At 45.9% G+C, this 19,518-nt stretch overlaps 1 protein-coding gene and 1 pseudogene across 8 annotated transcripts in view; both read left to right on the top strand.

The window, feature by feature from the left end:
* ASAP1 (ArfGAP with SH3 domain, ankyrin repeat and PH domain 1) overlaps positions 1 to 19,518 on the top strand; it is a 396,678-nt gene that overhangs the window by 363,544 nt on the left and 13,616 nt on the right. For all 8 annotated transcript variants that reach the window (XM_065519634.1, XM_045399283.2, XM_005564080.4 and 5 more), the window contains 2 exons: positions 4,921 to 4,990; positions 8,990 to 9,048. In XM_065519634.1, coding sequence (XP_065375706.1) covers positions 4,921 to 4,990; positions 8,990 to 9,048 — 129 coding nt within the window. The remainder of the gene's footprint in view (positions 1 to 4,920; positions 4,991 to 8,989; positions 9,049 to 19,518) is intronic.
* Positions 15,236 to 15,348, top strand: LOC123575357 (U6 spliceosomal RNA; annotated as a pseudogene).

Raw genomic sequence — 19,518 nt, 5'->3', positions numbered from 1 at the left:
GGCTTGCATAAGATCGCAAATCCAGGAACTGCAGAACTGAGATTTGAACCCATTTCCAACTCCAAGGCCTGTATAGTAATTCACTATTCCAGAATACTCCTGTAACAACCAGGCCATTCGCTGCCCCCTCTCTTTCCACAAACTGTTCTTCTGTAGCTTCGAAGCTATAGTAGGTGACCAGGAGTCTTGGCCACACTTTCTTCCATTGCCTGTTCAGGATGTATCTCCAGGTCTCTCTTAAACACATCTGTATGATACACTAAGATCATTTTCCAAATTGCACAGAGAGAAAAAAGGGATTGAGTTGCTTCCATATTTTTGCTCCTCATTGTTCTCTTTTCAGTACTATTTTATTTTCAGAATGTTTTCTAAGCCATACTTTTCTTCTCAAGCGCAGCAGGTAGCCTTTGCATAGCTATGAGAGTGACAGGATTCTTGTCAACCAGACGCTGGCAGGGACTGTTGACTGCTCTGTGCCAGACATTGTGTTAAAAAGTGGTGTTATCGGCCAGGCGCGGTGGCTCACCCCTGTAATCCCAGTACTTTGAGAGACTGAGGCAGGTGGATCACTTGAGGTCAGGAGTTCAAGACCAGCCTGGCCAACATAGCGAAACCCCGCCTCTACTAAAAATACAAAAATTAGCCAGATGTGGTGGCACATGCTTATAATCCCAGCTACTTGGGAGGCTGAGGCAGGAGAATCAGTGAACCCAGGAGGCAGAGGTTGCGGTGAGCTGAGATCGCGCGCCATTGCACTGCAGTCTGGGCAATAAGAGCAAAACTCCGTCTCAGACAAACAACAAAAAAAGTGGTGTTGGCCGGGCGCGGTGGCTCAAGCCTGTAATCCCAGCACTTTGAGAGGCCGAGACGGGCGGATCACGAGGTCAGGAGATCGAGAGACGATCCCGGCTAACACGGTGAAACCCCGTCTCTACTAAAAAATACAAAAAAATAGCCGGGCGAGGTGGCGGGCACCTGTAGTCCCAGCTACTCGGGAGGCTGAGACAGGAGAATGGCGTAAACCCGGGAGGCGGAGCTTGCAGTGAGCTGAGATCCAGCCACTGCACTCCAGCCTGGGTGACAGAGCAAGACTCCGTCTCAAAAAAAAAAAAGTGGTGTTACAAAGACATAGAAAGCAGGGTCCATTCTTTGAAGTGACCACTCACTGAGTTATATTAGCATCATTTCTGTTTCATGCCATTGAAGAGCTGTGAATAATACTACCTTGTGTCAGGCTTCCTGTGGTCTAGCACTGTGTCCCATACTTCATAGTTTATTTCCTTTAATACTCATATCCATCTAGTGTAGTAGGTACCATGGTTGTTCCCAGTTTATGTATGAGGGAATTGAGGTTTAGCAGAATAAGAAGTCACCCAAACTCATACCCACTGGTCAGCAGTACAGCTAGAATTCAAAGCCACACTTATCTAGGTCCAAAATCTGCACCCCTAATTAACCACTCTTGGTAAGAAGCTGGTTACAAGGGTTGGTCAAGTCAGCTATGGAAAAATTCCCAGAAAGTGACTCTAAAGGTGTTCTTTGAAAGTTGTGTAGGAATTCACCAAAACTGGAAGGAGACAGGCCTTCCTTGCAGGGGAAAGGAACGTAAGGGGCAAAGTGACAGAGACATAAAAACTCACACCATCTTTGGAAAATGGAGACTCATTTTGAGAAGCCAAAGAGTAAGGTTAAATGAGGACTCTGGATATTTGGGCCTGTGCGCATTAGGCAGCAGCCCCTGACGTGATGACTCATCTGTGCGACAGCAGAGTGAATGACCACAGCAGAGCCAGAGGGCCTCTGCAGCCCTGTTGGTCTCAAATTTACTCATGTATAGCTCATGCAGCCTGCATTAGTAATCACTTGTTTGGAATGTTTTCTACCTGGAAAGGGAATTAGTGGATGCAACAGTTTGTTCCCCAAACATAAAATTGACCTTGACGTTTTGATTGTTACAGCTCATTTAAATGGGAAAGTGTAAGATTTGATATCTAGCCCTGAAGACTCAGCATTGAGCACAGTGCTAGAAAGAAATGCCTACCAGGCCAGGTGCAGTGGCTCACACCTGTAATCCCAGCACTTCGGGAGGCCAAGACAGGAGGATCACTTGAGGCCAAGTATTTGAGACCAGCCTGGGAAATACAATGAGACCTTGTCTCTACAAAAGAAAAAAAATTAAAATTAACCAGGCGTGGTGGTGCATGCCTGTAGTCCTAGCTACTTGGGAGGCTGAGGCGGGAAGATCGGTTGAGCCCAGGAGTTTAAGGCTGCAGTGAGCTATGATTATGCCACTGCACTCCCACCTGGGCAACAGAGCAAGACCTTGTCTCTTTTAAAAAAAAAAAAAAAAGGCCATGTGTGGTGGCTCACACCTGTAATCCTAACACTTTGGGAGGCCAAGGCGGGAGGATCAGTTGGTCTCAGGAGTCCAAAACCAGCCTGGGCAACTTAGAACTTAGTGAGACCCCATCTTGAAAAAATAAATAAATAAAAAATAAAAAAGAAAATAAATGCCTACCTTAAAGAACATCACAGCTCAGAGGATTTTATAAGAGTTACCAAAGAAGTCCTTAAATATTAAGTTATATGGGCTCATGGACATATACTGATGGTTAGTTTAATTAAAATTAAATAAAACTAAATGTGAAAGCCTTTGGTTCTTCTGGTAATGCCAGTTTATCTCATTTCTTCTTGTATCAATATCATAGAATTACAGCACATTCTGTCCAGGAGGTAAGCCAGCCTCTCCATCTTCAATAGGTGCAGTCGGACCAGGAGGCAATAGGTGCTAGAGTGTGGTGATTCACAGTACAGACCCTGGAAGAGGGCTGCTGGCTTTCCATTCCAGCTTTGACCCTTACCAGTGACCTAACCTTGGGCAATTGACTTTACTTCTCTGTGTGCTTCTTCATATATAAAATGAGGGGTGATTATACTATTTACCTCATAAGCATAATTACTGTGAGTATGTAGCACAGTACCTTGCTCACAGTAAGTGCTCAGTAAATTATCATTGCTGTTAATGTTACTATCAGGGCGTCTTGATGGATAATGAAGAGCACATTGATTTGTGGTCAGGACTCCCAGGTACACCACTTCCCCATGGGACCTGCAGCCATTTATTCATTTAGTCTCATTTCCTTATCTTTGGAAAAGGAGTAATGATGGCAGCCTCATGCTGTGAGGAAGGAAGGCTAGATGAATATAAAAGCATGTGGGCAATCGGGCAGTGCTGTTGAGCAGATTCATGGTGTAGTGAGGATCAGTTAGTTTTTTTTCAGTCCTGCCCTCTTCATCTGCCCTCCTGTTGCTCACCCTCCTCAGCCAGCCCATTCCCAGTGCCACCTAGGCAGTATTATAGTCTTCTAGGCAGAGGAGGAGAGGAGGCTGCTGAAGGAAGAGAGCAAGAGTTTCCAGAGCAGTCACAGGAAGAAAGGGCAAGGAAATGAACTAGAACCCCAGAGACAGGGTGCCCATGCAGGGTCCCAGGGAACCCTCCTGGGTGCCGGCAGCTTGGGGCTCCACAACTGCGCTGCACTCCTCCCACCACGAAATGAATCATAGAAGAGCCCTCATTTATTGTCTTGTGACCCTCTCCTGGACATAGCACACTTACCTCCACCTGTGTGCCTCTGGTTTTGCTGCTCACCCACTAGAAAGTTCTTCACCTGTCCAGATGCTGTGTCTTCCCCAGACAGCATTCCCTACTCCCTCTCCCCCGTTCCTGCCAGCAGTCAGAGTTTAGAAAGTATTTTCTCCTCAATTGACAGCAACTGATGTTCATCTCATTACACATTGTTAGTATATTTCCTATGTGTAAATCTCACAGGCCAGAGCATAAGCTCTGTGAGAGCAGTGACATTTTATTTGTTTTTGTGCCTTCTGCTTCACATTTATGCCTTGCACATAGTAAATGCTTAATACATCTTAATACTTGGCCGGGTGTGGTGGCTCACGCCTGTAATCCCAGCACTTTGGGAGGCCGAGGCAAGTGGATCACTTGAGGCCAGGAGTTTGAGACCAGCCTGGCCAAGATGGTGAAACCCCGTTTCTACTAAAAATACAAAAATTAGCTGGGCATGGTGGTGTACGCCTGTAGTCCCAGCTACTCAGGAGGCTGAGGCAGGAGAATCGCTTGAACCTGGGAGGCAGACGCTGCAGTGAGCTGAGATTGCACCATTACACTCCAGTCTAGGCAACAGAGCGAGACTCCATCTCAAAAAGAAAAAAAAAAAAAAAGGTTAATATTTGAATGAATGCCCTGTAGTCCCAGTTACTTGGGATGCTGGGCAGGAAGAACACTTGAATCCAGGAGTTCAAGGCTACAGTGAGCCCTGATTGTATCATTGCACTCCAGCCTGGGTGACAGAGTAAGACCCTGTCTCAGGGAAGGGGGGAAGGGGAAAGAGGAAAAGAGAATGAATGATGAGTCAGTAAGTGCCTGAGGGCTTGGGCCAGCAGATGACCCCTTATCCACCACCCTGCTAATGGTGTTCACACACACACTCCACTTGTAAGTTGTGTGTTTCTTCTGAGTCTGGATACTAGGGGGTAGTCTCCTAGCATGTGGACCTCTTGGTGAACCTGAAATGTATTCTTCTTTCTCTACCCTCAAACTAAGGACAGGATCCTGAGCCAGTGGGAGCATCACCAAGTTTCTATGCTGTTTGAGGTCTTGCCACAGAGCAGCTGCTCACCTCTTTGATACACTCCTTTACCAGAAATAAAAAACCGCAAAGCCCAAAACAGTGCTCAATTTTGTTTTGGTCTTATGCCAGAAATGCATACTGTTTTGGCTTGGGTCTTTTAAATGCCATTCTGGAACTTGAGCAATGCCTGTCTATAGGCCAAACCCATATATTCTCATACTGCATTTCCCCATCTAAAGACATACCTTTTCACATTAAATTTTCCTTGTAGGTAACGATGGGGGTCCATCCTCTTCAAGTAAGACCACAAACAAGTTTGAGGGACTATCCCAGCAGTCAAGGTAAGCCATCTCAGTGCTTCCTTTCCCCTGTTGGATCCATTAATGCAATGGACAGAATTCTAGAAATGAGTTTTCATGGATTTCCCAGCGCTGCTCAAAGCTGTGGTCAGCCAAGTGGGGCGGGCCACGATGAGAAACCAGACATTCACTCTTGGTTTGCGTGAACATCTTGTGGCTGGACTGGACACAGGTCTGCAGACCATTCTCTAAGCAACACCGCTGTCTACCCAGTTCACAGACAGGAGCTAACCTCACTTCCCGGTGGTCACAGGGTTGTGCAATGGTCTTGAACAAAATTCCTGTCAGAATGAGTTTTTATTTTTGATATTTTAATCAAGTAACTTTGTTACTTTCCCTCTTGACTCTTTTTGCAGATTTGGAAATGAAAAGATAATCCTTAGGGAAATCTGATTGCCCAGAGATTTTCAAACATAAAAATATCACTCTTTCAAGTTCTGTTTCTAAGATTTTTTTTTTTAGGCTCGGCTGACAGCAATGTTCTTTTCTTCCCTTTTTTCACTGAAATTGTATACTTGAGGAGATCTCTTATGGGCAGTTTTTATCCAGCCTTACCCTAAAGTGTTTTCTCTGGAGGTGCCATCCAAGGAAAGGATAGAGAGCCACTTCCAGACCCCAACTTCAGGGAAAAAGAGTCAGCTCTTTTCCAGAGTTTCTGAAAGGTGAAAAAACAAAATCTCTCTTTTTTTTGAGATAGGGCCTTGCTCTGTCACCCAGACTGGCGTGCAGTGGTATGAGCACAGCTCACTGTAACCTCAACCTCCTGGGCTCAAGAGATCGTCCTGCCTCAGCCTCCCGAGTAGCTGGAACCAGAGGCATGCAACACCATACTCAGCTGATTTTTTTAAATTTTTTTGTAGAGACGAGGTCTCAGCATGTTGCCCAAGCTGGTCTTGAACTTCTGGGCTCAAGCAGTCCTCCTGCTTCAGCCTGCCAAAGTGCTAGAATTTCAAATGCAAGCCACCATATCCATGCTTTTAATACCACTATCTTATGTGCTGTTTATAACCCTGTGAGATAGGCTCAATTACTACTGTCGTCAGTTTTGCAGGTAAGGAGAGCGAGGCCCAGAGTGGTTAGGTGGTAGGCGCGGATGTCAAAGCCAGCTCTCTGGCCTGCTTGTTCTCCTGACTCCACATTCCATGCCCCTTCCTTGCCCTTGTTCCCCGCCTTTGATTCCTCACTCACCTTCCTTCAGTCCTAATTTGGGGACCCTGTAGAACTAAAGTTCTGGTGTTCTTTTTCCAGAATGAGGAGAATATCTGACACTCCAAAAGCATTCATAAAAGATTTTTAAAGGCCGGACACAGTGGCTCACCTGTAATCCCAGCACTTTGGGAGGCCAAGGTGGGAGGACTGCTTGAGCCCAGGAGTTTGAGACCAGCCTGGGCAACATAGCAAGACCTTGTCTCCTAAAAATAAAAAAAAAATCAGCCGGGCATGGTAGTACATGCCTGTAGTCTCAGCTATACGGGAGGCTGAGGCAAGAGGACCACCTGAGCCCGGGAAATTGAGGCTAGAGTGAGTCATGATCGCACCTCTGCACTCCAGCCGGAGCGAGAGCAAGACCCTGTCTCAAAAAAAAAGTTTTGGCTGGGCACAGTGGCTCCCGCCTATAATCCCAGCACTTTTGAGAGGCCAAAGCAGGTGGATCACTTGAGGTCAGGGGTTTGAGACCAGCCTGGCCAACATGATGAAACCCCATCTCTACGAAAAATACAAACATTAGCTGGGCATGGTGGGGTGCGCCTGTAGTCCCAGCTACTCAGGAGGCTAAGGCAGGAGAATTGCTTGAACCTGGGAATTGGAGATTGTAGTGAACCGAGATCACACCACTGCACTCCAGCCTAGGTGACAGCGAGACTTCGTCTCAAAAAAAAAAAAAAATAGTTTTTAAACAAAATCAAGCTGATTGTGAACTAGAGCCTTTGGCAACTCATTAAGTTTGTTTGTCTGTGTTTGAGATGGAGTCTCTTTCACCCAGGCTGGAGTGCAGTGGTGCGATCTCGGCTCACTGCAACCTCTGTCTCCCAGGTTCAAGCAATTCTCCTGCCTCAGCCTCCCATTAGCTGGGACTACAGGGCACACCACGATGCCTGGCTAACTTTCTGTTTTTAGTAGAGACAGAGTTTCACCGTGTTGGCCAGGCTGGTCTTGAACTCCTGACCTCAGATGATTGGCCTGCCTCAGCCTCCCAAAGTGCTGGGATTACAGGCGTGAGCCACTGCGTCCAGCCAACTCATGAAGGTTTCAGTACCCTTTCTCACTGCACACAGCACCACCAACAGAAGGGTCCTGTGTTCATTTCTGATAGGAACAAGCCCAGGTTCCGCAACATTGCACAGGAGCTTGTGCAAAAGAAGCGTCTGAGCCTCTAGACTTTGGCCTCGGTAGTGTGGGCAGGAACAGTCATCGCCCACACACCGGTAATGGGCAGCTGGGCTTGCCTAGGAAGATGCTGAGGCATAGCACAAGAAAAATGCACCCCAAAAATGTCAGAAGCAAAGCCCTCTCATGTTTACTGTTTCTTGTTTAGTGGTGGCTTTATCTCAGCAATATCCCCCAGTTGCCCAGAGGCAGGAGAATTTCAAGTGAGCTGAGGGAAGAGCAGTGAAGACTAAGGGTGTCCAAGGACGAGCCAGGACAGAAAGGAACACACACTTTTCATCTTCTTTCTTTGACTACTTTTTGTTTCGTCGGTTGGTTTGGCTTTTTCTTTTCTTTTAAATGCAGTTAGCTGAGGCACAAGAATCACTTGAACCCGGGAGGCGGAGGTTGCAGTGAGCCGAGATCGCGCCTCTGCACTCCAGCCTGGTGACAAAGCAAGACTCCGTCTCAAAAAAAAAAAAGAAGAAGAAGCAGCAGCAACCAACTCTTAGGACATCAGGGCACAGAAATGGAGAGATGAGATAATAAAGAGGTTCTTGGCAGATGGGGCTCAGGCACTTGGCTGCTGCTGCTTCTCAGGCATGCAGGCCTCCTGGTGTCCTCTGAGAATCGCCAGAACCTCTTGTTAAAGAAAAATAGTGGCTTCCACCTAATGCAGACCACTGACGGTACTGGGGTTTCAGTTGCAGAGATTAACGTTTGATGATTCAGACAACGTGGTGTGGACCTGTATTCCGGGGACTTGGGTCTTTGTCACCCTCATTTACCTGTCCCCCAAAAGGAGGGCAAGGCCTAGGAGAGCCTGGAGGCCCAAGAACCAACCTCTTTGCTATAGTGGAAGAAGTGAGGGCTCTGGAGGCCAAGGGAGCTAGGGCCGAATTTCCACTTCTACCTCTGACCCATGCGGGACCTTCTGCCAGCCACCGACACCCCCATTCCCTTCCATTTCCTTGTCTAGAAACACAGAGCTGCTTTGTGGGATAGGTGGGAAGAGTTACTTCTGTGCACTACATTGGGGTCACCACTTAGTATGTGCCAGGTGCCTTCATAAATGCTTTGAAGTGGAGGAGTTGGGCTTTATCATTAAGTGGGACTTTTTTTCATCCTTTTACTGTGCCTCCTCAGCCAGGCAAACCGAAATATGGAAAATAGACCATAATCTTTTGTTAAAGACATTTTGAGGCTGGACACAGTGGCTCATGCCTGTAATCCCAGCACTTTGGAAGGCTAAGGTGGGTGGATCACGAGGTCAGGAGTACAAGACCAGCTTGGCCAAGATGGTGAAACCCCATTCCTACTAAAAATACAAAAATTAGCCGGACTTGGTGATGGGCGCCTGTAGTCCCAGCTGCTCAGGAGGCTGAGGAAGAATTGCTTGAACCCGGGAGGCAGAGACTGCAGTGAGCCAAGATCGCACCACTGCACTCCAGCCTAGGCGACAGAAGGAGACTCCATCTCAAAAAAAAAAAAGAAATTTTGAAAGGATTCTTTAGATGATTATGTAAATGCCTTTGATTTGATTTCCTTGAATAATATTTCACTATTGATATTCTAGCACTTTTAGATACTAAATGATTCTTATTTGTTAATTAGCACCAGTTCCGCAAAGACTGCCCTTGGCCCAAGAGTTCTTCCTAAACTACCTCAGAAAGGTAAGATCTATCATTTTCACATTTACATGTGATTAAAGTGTCACTACCTGCTCCAAGGGGCCCAAGGTTTTTATCTCCCTTGTTCATTGATCCATCCCGAATGCCTAGAGCAGCACCTGGCATGTAGTGGATGCCTAGTAAATAAACATTAAATGACGAAAGGTATTTATAAACTCAAATTTGGTGATTAGCAAAGCACCATACTTTTCCAGAATACATAATACTTTTGTAGACATCACATTATTATAATCCCCAGATACCATTCTTTCTCCCCTTATAAACATAATCAGAGAGACCTCGGAACCAATAGCACCTCTACCACTTAGTAGCTGTGTGGCCTTGGGCAGGTGATGTAGTAGCTTCACTAAACCTGAGATTCCTCGTCTGTAAAATGGGGGAAATAATACTTACTTTGTGAGGTTTTGTAAGGACAAAATGAAGTCATATTTCAGAAAGTCCCTAGCAAGTGGGTGGCAAAGGAATCCTTCCCTGGGATGGCATCTGTCATGCAGAGTAGAGATACCCATGCTCTGCAAAGTACAAGAAAGCAGTGTCTGTAAATACTGTTTGTTTGCCAAGCTAAGACACTCAGCTCTTTGACCGAGTCTTCTTTCATGCTGACAAGCTTTTCATTTGTAAAACCAAAATTTCAGTCTTATTACAACACAAGTGATAGTTCTGCCTTTTTTGTTACCATACCTTACCTTAGAGCTGCAAAATACCTTTAGGGGCATCTAGATCATTCCATCCTTATATAAGCCTGCAAGGCCAGCAGGGCCCACCTTGGATACAGACGGAAGCTCAGAGGAGCTCAGGGCCTGCTCCTTGGATTTTCAGTGCCAGCAGCAAGACTTGTGACCCCAGTCTAGTGCTGCGTTGCCTAGTTTGAACAGAAGTCAAACTGGGGGTTAGTATCGGGAAGCTGAAATTCACCACTCTCTAGAGTTCTTCAGTGAAGTAACACACTTTGAAGAGCACTGACTGGTCAGGCCAGGCTCCTGTGTAGTAAGATGAGGGGACTCCCAAATGACTGCTGATTCACCCTCCATAGAACAGATACAAGACTTCCCCTGGGTTTGCTGAATCTTTATCTAGGATTGGTTTTTGTTGTCTTTTATTTTTAAATTCTGCCCAAGGGGCTGTTTTGATCTCAAAGGAGTTTGAAACAAGTTTCTCAGGCATGTAACCCCATTTACAATGTGCGCAGACTCTATCCCAGATCACTCACATATCACCCCTTGCCTCTCCAGCCTGATTCCTCTAGCAGCAGACCCCAGCACTTCTCAGTGCCCATAGGACTTTACCGCAACTGCCTTCAGCTCTTCGCTGCGCCCATCCCCTCTGTGCCCTCCCTTCCCTCGAAGCATGGCGTCAGCCCATCACCAAAGTCACTCCCTGATGTGCTCCCTCAGCTCCTGCCCCTCCTGTGCTGGGTTCTGCCACTCAACTGACTTCTGAGAGGCACAGTCAGGATGGTGGTTTGGCTGTCTCTATGACTGCCGACCTCACATGGTCATCTGGGGCTGCCCAGCAGTCCCAGCACCGTGACCTTTCAGCCCACTCCCCCACACTGTCTCTCCTCTCCTTAGGAGCACCTTGTTTCTGTTCCTCATTGAGTCAGCACAGGAGTCCACCCCTACCACCACCTGCCTGGTATGGTGGCCGTGGTCCTAAGGTAGACCTTGTACCCTCCCACCCGCTCAGGGACAGACTCCAGCAGGTGTCCCTCCCTCTTTTGCACTGCTGTTTCCTTCCATCTGACCTGCCCTATCAGGGCAGGTCTGCTGTCAATACCCATCAAGACCTGTGTCCCTCCCACCACCACCCCCTTGCTCTACTCCCATTCTTTTTCTGTCTTTTGCGCTCTCGCGCTCACTCTCTCTCGTGCGCGCTCTCTCTCTCTCTCTCTCTCTCTCTCTCTCTCTTTCTCTCTGTCTGTGTGTGTGTGTGTGTGTGTGTGTGTGTGTGTATGTGTGTTTACTATTTGGAATTTCCCATAATAAACATACACAGAAATACAAAAAAAGACATAGAATAGTATCCTACAGCCTCCTCTACCACACCCACATACTTATCACCCATTCCAGCACTTAACAGTTTATACCTGATCTTGTTTCATTTAGTTCCATACCCAGCTACTCTCAGTAATTCTGTAGCAAATCCCAGCCAATTTCATACATATGCAATTCTGTTGCTTCAAAAAATTTCATCATGTCTGAAAAATCAAAAATTTCTTAATATCATCAAACACCCAGTGTTAACATATCCAGCTGTCTCACAATTGCCCTTTTTAAAAAAAAAAAATTGTTTATTTGAATAAGGATTAAAATAAAGTCCACACAGTAGAGTTGATTGATTTGTCTGTAAGTGTCTTAGGCTAAAGTTTCCCCTTCATCTCTCTCTTTTTATTTGTTGAAGAAACTGTGTTGTTCTTCCTATAGATTTCTCCAGTCTGGATTCCATCCCCTCATGTTTGTTCATCTAACATGTTCCCCTGTCTGTCATATTTCCTATTAATTGGAAGTTGATTCCAGAAACCTGATCAGATAGATTGAGGCTTTGGCAAAACCACTTCATAGGTGGTAGTGTGTTCTATCACGAGGTGTACACCATCGCATTGTCTCTGTGTGTGAAGTTCACAGCTGTTAATGCTCAGAGCCAAGATTCATCCGTCCGTCCTCTCTTCCTATCCCTCTGCAAGCTGATGGGCCAGCGGTTAATCTTCAGCCCTGTCTTCCTTGGCCGTCTGCAGCTCATGGCACCGTCACTGCTTCTCTCCTGCCTGGAACACTATGCACTTGTGTTCTGGACACCACCTGTCCACTCTCGCTGCACTGTCAGTTCCTTCCCGACCCCCTTAGCTGCTTTCTCATATCCTCCACCTCTGCGTGTTGGGCACCACAGGCCGTGCTCATGAACTGCTTCTGCTCTGCATCTTCCCTTACTCCTTAACTCATCCAAACAGTCCCACAGTTTTACACCCATCTGGAAAGCTCCACATTTCTATCTCCTGCCAAAGTATTCATCCATAATCTGAATTCACCAACAACAGCCTATTTCACACTGCCACTTGATGCCTGTGGGGGAAAATTCTCTGTGTTTTTCCTCTGCTCTCACATCACAACAATCATCAACACAGAAGACTTCTGTGACAAACGTGTGGGGATTTTTCCCCATGCACCAAGCGGCAGACACCAGCTGGGTGTCCTGTAATTTAGTTCCGACACTGTCTACCTGGAGATAGTGCCAGTCCCACCGGGTGAGACCTCAGTCCCCAAAACTGCCCCCCCGCCACACACACATACCAGTTGCAAGTCCAGGCCTTCAGAACTTCTAACTGACTGGCTACAAGTTGGGGTTTGGATTCATTTAATTTGCTGGAGCAGCTCACAGAACTCAAGGAAATGCATTTACCGGTTTATCATAAAGGATATTGCAAAGGATACAGATAAAGAAATGTGTAGAGCAAGGTATGGGGGAAGGGGTGCTGTATTAGTCTGTTTTCACACTGCTGATAAAGACATACCTGAGACGGGGTAATTTATAAAGAAAAAGGTTTAATGGACTCACAGTTCCATGTGGCAGGGGAGGCCTCACAATAATGGCAGAAGGCGAAAGGCACGTCTTACATGGCAGCAGGCAAGAGAAAAATGAGAGCCAAGCAAAAGGGGAAACCCCTTATAAAACCATCAGATCTTGTGAGACTTACTACCATGAGAACAGTGTGGGGGAAACCGCCCCCATGATTCAATTATCTCCCACCAGGTCCCTCCCACAACATGTGGGAATTATGGGAACTACAATTCAAGGTGAAATTTGGGTGGGGACACAGCCAAGCCATATCAGGTGCAGAGCTTCCAAGCCCTTTCTGGAAACTCCAGGAGCCTCCACATGGTCAGCTCTCCAGAAGCTCACTGAACCCTGTCCTCTTGGCTTTTTATGAAAGCTTCATGATGTCAGCATTCCTTCCCCCAGGGTATAGGGTAGAATCCTCTCATGGAAGGTGCTTAAGACCCACAATAGGATTAGAGTCCTGCCTTGGGATAGGTAGTAAGAGGGCAAGAGAAGGTCAGAGGCTGGCCCCTGAGGCCTGACATACCCAACATTGTAACAGAAGTCTATAACAAGGGTTATAAGCCAGGAACCGTGGACGAAAACTAATACATTTAACACCACAGCCTACTCCCTGGTTTTCTACTGTGGATCCTTTACATCAAAAAACATATATATACACAGTCATTAGTAATCAGTCCCGTCTATCATAGTGTATGAATACCTCCCAGGATGATGAGGACACTCAGGTTTGCAGGCTTCCTCTCAATATTGTCAGGTTCCACAAGCAGGAGTGGCCTGGGTAAATACACAGCTTCAGCCTCTCAGGCATCTGGAATCATTGAGCTAAAGGCAATGTCATCTCTTGCCCTGAGACTCTTTTGAGTTGTTTTGAATTTTCCTCAATTACCCATTTATTTGTTTACACTCAGCTACTATTTCTCCTTCTCTCCATTAATCTCCAAACTTTTTTGAAGGGACATTAGAATCACCATGTGCTGGTCTAGATTATAGGCAGCAATACAAGTCTGGCAAGTAGCTTCTCAGTCCACTCCCAGATAGGGTGAGGCTACATAGATGTAGAAATAATGAGCTATTTTTACCACCAGCCATATTCATTGTTAGCCCCAGTTTTGCTAGAAGGGGTGAAGGCACATCTCACCCCCATCATGCCCTCAGGAATTTTGACATAAGGTTTAAAAAGATGGTTACAGTTTTTTACTTAGCATTCCTGCTAAAAATGTTTTGAAGTGTTGGGCGCAGTGGCTCATACCTGTAATCTAAGCTCTGTGGCAAGATGGGAGGATGGATTTAAGTCGGGAGTTAGAGACCAGCCTAGGCAATACAGTGAGACCCCCTAGCTAAAACACAAAAATCATCTTTGCTGTCCCAGCAACTCCCATCCTAGGATCACTGCATCAGGTAAGGGAGAAGAAATATGTTTTTTTCTTAGATGATTTGGGAAAACTGCTCCAGAGTATCTCTTCCTTGCCTTCCTCAGGTAGCATGATCCTCTATAAACCATTTCCATTTTATTGTGGAACTCTTCTAGGCTCTGCCACCCCCATTAGAATGTTCTCGGACATCACCTGAGACAGCATGGGTATTTCAGATGTCATAGGGGTAACTTCAAGTAACATTTCATAGCAAGGTCCCTTAAGTGAACATTCTCTATTCCAAAGTCCCAGTAGTTGTTGCTGAGAGGTGCTCAAACACTTTTGCCATAAGCCCCAGGAACTGCTCCACAGGGGTTATCAAGTGGAGAGTTTGTCCCTGCCAGCACTCTAGCTTCTACTCTGCACTCTGCGGACTTGGGCGTGTCCAATTAATATTGCTTGGAGAGCAGATTTACATGCCTTCTGGTTTATAGTACCAGGTAGGGGAAACATTCTCCGGTGTGATACTATGTTCATTACCATGATACAATCAGATAAAAGAGATGCAGTCGGCCTGGCGCAGTGGCTCACGCTTGTAATCCCAGCACTTTGGGAGGCCGCGGTGGGCGGATCACAAGGTCAGGAGATCAAGACCATCCTGGCTAATACCATGAAACCCCATTTCTACTAAAAATACAAAAAAAGTAGCTGGGCGAGGTGGCGGGCACCTGTAGTCCCAGCAACTCAGGAGGCTGAGGCAGGAGAATGGCCTGAACCTGGGAGGCGGAGCTTGCAGTGAGCTGAGATCGCGCCACTGCACTCCAGCCTGGGTGACAGAGCGAGACTCCGTCTCAAAAAAACTAAAAGAGATACAGTCACTTCACATAAAGTGTGTTCAAATATACCAACTTTCATCATCCTATCAACCCTTACATTTTTTATATTCTAGTTTCAGGAACTTCTTTACCCCCAGACCATTTTACTCTGTTTTGTGCAAAAAGCTTTGGGTCTTCTGCCAAGGGTTGAGCCAAAGGACCCTGGACCTTTTGTCAGTCTTTATTTTGATTAGTCTGCCCCACTTTTGCCCCAGGCAATTTCAGATCATACGTTTCATTGTAATCTCTACCTTGCAACTTTTAAAATTCCTTCAAACTGTGAGAAATACAGTAAACTGGGTTGGGGCCCTTTAATGTTGGGAGAGCAGAGGGGCTCCCTTTGGTCCACCCACCGTACGATGATGTTGTATTAGGACCTTGGTTTTGCTCACTTCGGCAGCACATATACTAAAATTGGAACCATACACAGAAGATCAGCATGGCCACTGCTCATGGATGACACGTTTTTTTTTTAACAACAGCAAAAAAAGACCTTTGTTTTGGTAAGCGTGGTGGCTCACGCCTGTAATCCCAGCACTTTGGGAGGCCAAGGCGAGTGGATTGTTTGAGCTCAGGAGTTTGAGACCAGCCTGGACAGCATGGAAGAACCCTGTTTCTACATAAAATACACAAAATCACCCAGGCATGGTGGCACATACCTGTAGTCCCAGCTACTCAGGAGGCCGAAGTGGGAGGATTGCATGAGCCTGGGAGGCAAGAGATTGCAGTGAGCCGAGATCACGCCACTGCACTCCAGCCTGGGTGACAGAGCAAGACCCTGCCTCAAAACACGAAGACCTTTGTTTTAACTCTATCAACTTCCATTTTATTCATTCCGTTTCTTAACCATCTAAAGAGATCCACCCTGCTGGGATGCGTCCCATGACTCTCCCCTTTTTCTTCTTCGTTTTATCCTATCAGTGTTTTCTTTTTTCACCTTATTTGTTAATAACCATTTTAAAATTTCCACCTTCCTGGGAGGAGTCCTTTGGCTCTCACTTTTGCCTTTACCTGTTCTCTTGTTAATTAATCTAATATTTTTATTAGCATCTATAAGACCCATGAAGGGAAGCTGAGACAGCAAATTTGATAAGGCTTCTCGAACTGTTCATTTCTGTAGGAGTAATATCACATGGGGTGCCCATGTAGAAGGGCCCTCTTAACCACACATTTACCATGACTTGGGGAACAGGCATGTTCAGTGTGTGAATAGTCCTGTCATCATAAAGCCAGTCCCACATGCATACAGAGCATGTCAGCTACCACATCTGGGGTGTCCCACTTGGCATTTGTAGGTAGAGCTGGACAGTCCCCCTTCTCAGGGTGAACAGACCTTACAGTGGCTTTTATCTATTCCACCAGGCTGGCAGTTACCACAGGAATAGCCTCCTGTGTGTCTGGATCTTATATACCCATATGCAGTTGTTCAGTAGTGAGCTGTGGGTCCCATCAATCCAAAATGTACTTATACTCTGTAGTGTTTAAAACCAAAGATACTGCCCCTAAATTAGTCACTCTTATAATCCATTTTAGTAAAGGTTCCTCAGGAAGCTGATGATACTGATCTACAGAATGAAGCAGTTCCTTCACACTCTACCCTCTAGTTTCCATAGTTACTTAGTTTTGCCCGTTCTTCACGTTGACTACCTTCTTGGTAACCACAGGTCTCAGAGGTACTTTCTGTTGTCCCTGCATGGTTTTCACCTTTGTGGGTAACTTAAAGGCTAGTGGACTGAGCTCAGGCAGACCCACATCTGAGCTTAGTCCAGCCTCAAGTCCTGACCCAGCACCCTCTTTTATTTTAGCCATTATGGACAACAATAACCAAGGTATTAAATATTTCACTTTTTTCTTAGCTTGCATCTCTTTATGCATCCAGTGCACCAACTCCCAGGGAGTTGGATCCATCTCTGAATTCCACTGGTAACTTTTACCTTTAGTAACTTATCTCAACACAGCTGTGGCTTCATACCCCGAGTGACCACATGGCCACATAGGAATCCAAAGATTCCTGATCCCCCACCCTTTTATCCTTTCTCTTCTCAAACCACATGTTTCTGTGAGTCAGAGCTGTTCCAACAAATCCTGCTTCACTGATACCAAATGTGTGCTCCCAGCACACTGATTTTTATGTCACTATCAATATAAACCTTGATCAGATGCTTAGAAAGATATTTGGGTATAAAGGACAAAATGTAATGGTAGCATACACAACATGCCATAGTGTGCTATGTACACTCTTACCACCCTTTTGTGTATGAAAAGCTCTTAAGCAGAATAGGGGAAAACATTGGGTTCTTAATGAGATTAAAGCAGTGGGGCTGGGCACAGTGACTCACACCTGTAATCCAAGCACTTTGGGAGGCCCAAGCTGGAGGATCACCTGAGTCCAGAATTTTGAGACCAGCCTGGGCAACAGAGTGAGATGAGACCTTGCCTCTACAGAAATTTGAAAAATTAGCAGAGTGTGGTGGTATGCACCTGTGGTCCCAGCTACATGGGAAGCTGAGGCAGGAGGATCTCTTGAACCCAAGAGGTCGAGGTAGTAGTGAGCCATGTTTGCACCATTGCACTCCAGCCTGGGTGACAGAGTGAGACACTATCAATCAATCAATAAAACAGTGGGCATCACATAGTGGATCTGAGTTCCTTTAGGGAATGGTCCCAACCTGACACAAGGAAAGCTGTAGGAGGCCTTGTGGCAGACTCACACTAAACTACATGTAGGTGTGACCACCACTCATCTAACTCTAGTATGGGGCACCCAACATTTCTGGATACAAAACATGTATCCTAACTGTACTCAGGACTTTAGTACGCACTGCAGCAACATGCATGTTGCGTTAAACAACACTAACCCACCAGACAGAAAAGGGCCTTATAGGAGATAGGTGCAGGTCTGGGTATCCTGGAATAAGCTGAGTTTGCTTTCAATGAGGAGCAGAATTCAGAAGAAAATGCAGATTAGAGGGAGTTCTCTTCCAGGAGGAAGGCAAAAGGATAGGAGTCAGCCTGGAAAGATAAGGAGGTTTTGGCAGAGTGAGCCAGGCCGACTAAATAAACAGTGCTGAAGAGAATGCTAAGATGCAGCTTTGGGAAAGGGCCTGTACCCAGACCCAACAGGTCTTCACAATTTTAACACAAATAGAGGCTGAAGTGGCCATGGGGCAGTGACCCTCAGTCTTGGCTGCTGAGGCTCAGGGGCACACCTGTGGGACTCTTACGGCCTTCTGAATTTATGGAAGTTATCTGAGGGCACTTGCAGTTTACATCAATGTACTATGACTGCCTGTGCCTTTAGATTAGGGCAAAGTAAAACATGTTCTGCAGTGTCGTTGGTAGGTATAGGAACTATTCTAAACACCCATCGAATGAATGAAAGAAAGGAAAGGAAGGAAGGAAGCCAGGTATTGTGGCTCCAGCCTTTAATTCTAGCACTTTGGGAGGCTGAAGTGGGAGGATCACTTGAGCCCAGGAGTTCAAGACCTGCCTGGGCAATGAAGTGAGACCCTGTCTCTATTTAATTAGTAAAATTAACACCACCCATGTCCTGCCTGCAGGAGACAGGTGGGCTATGCTGTAACTAATAGCACCCAGTGGAAACTAGTCTCAGTACAATCCTGTGAGATGAGACATAGTGATTGGCTCTGCCTCTAATTAACTTTGAATCCAGAAATGACTGAGTCATGGCCATTGTTAACAACACCTGTCCTTAATAACATTTGTTATATGGCCAAGGGGAGATTTTATTGGGAAGGCAAAGGAAATACCTCTGTCATTCTTACTAATCTGTAATGAAGCTAAATTGTACCATGATTGTACCACAATATGGTGTAATACTGGGGGCGTTGGTAAGGTTCAGCTTCCTCGTGTAAATAAGCCTTATGATAATACTGATACGATCAGATGTATTGGGAGGTTGAGTTGAAGCCCCCTCAGGATGGAATGCCTGTGGAAAATGGCCCAAGAAGGAACTGGATCTAGCTAACCATCAGCTGATCTCTGTGCGAAACAGCTCTGCACAAGTTTATCCTAAGGTCCAATAGCAGTAGAACAAGGCGGGAAAGAACAATGAGGACCAAGGCAGGAAAGAACAATGAGGTTAGTACACAATTATGAAAGTGTTTGTATGACTTCATAGGACAAATTAGTTATTTCTTTAAATCCATCCCTACCCACACTGACTTCTCCAGATTTTAGGTGGCAGCATTTTTGTAACTGTTTTATAAATGCTACAACAAATGTTCTGATAGACACATTTGTTTTGGTATAAGGGATCTGTGGTTGAAAACCAAGGAGCAGCCTATGGTGTTTTATATATATATATATTTGGAGCTATAGGTATATATGTATTGGTATTCATCCACAGTTCCTAGTTCATAATGTCCACATCCCTTGTTACAGTCTTTTGTTGTAATGCTGGATGTGTTAGGCCTCAGGAAACAGAAACTCTCCTGCCCTCCTTTATGTGCCCAAGGCAGGACTGTAATCTTTTCCCATCTTGCCGACTGTGGGTTTGAGATCCTTCCCTAAGAGAGTCCTACCCTATACCCTGGGGGAAGGAATGCTGACGTCATGAAGCTACCATTAAAAACCCTAGAAGACTGGGTTCAGGGAGCTTCTAGAAAGCTAAACCCGTGGAGGCCAACAGGAAAGTGAAGAAGAAC

This window comes from Macaca fascicularis, chromosome 8 (assembly GCF_037993035.2).
Source record: "Macaca fascicularis isolate 582-1 chromosome 8, T2T-MFA8v1.1".
Lineage (NCBI taxonomy): Eukaryota > Metazoa > Chordata > Mammalia > Primates > Cercopithecidae > Macaca > Macaca fascicularis.
This window is presented reverse-complemented; position numbering and strand designations above follow the sequence as displayed.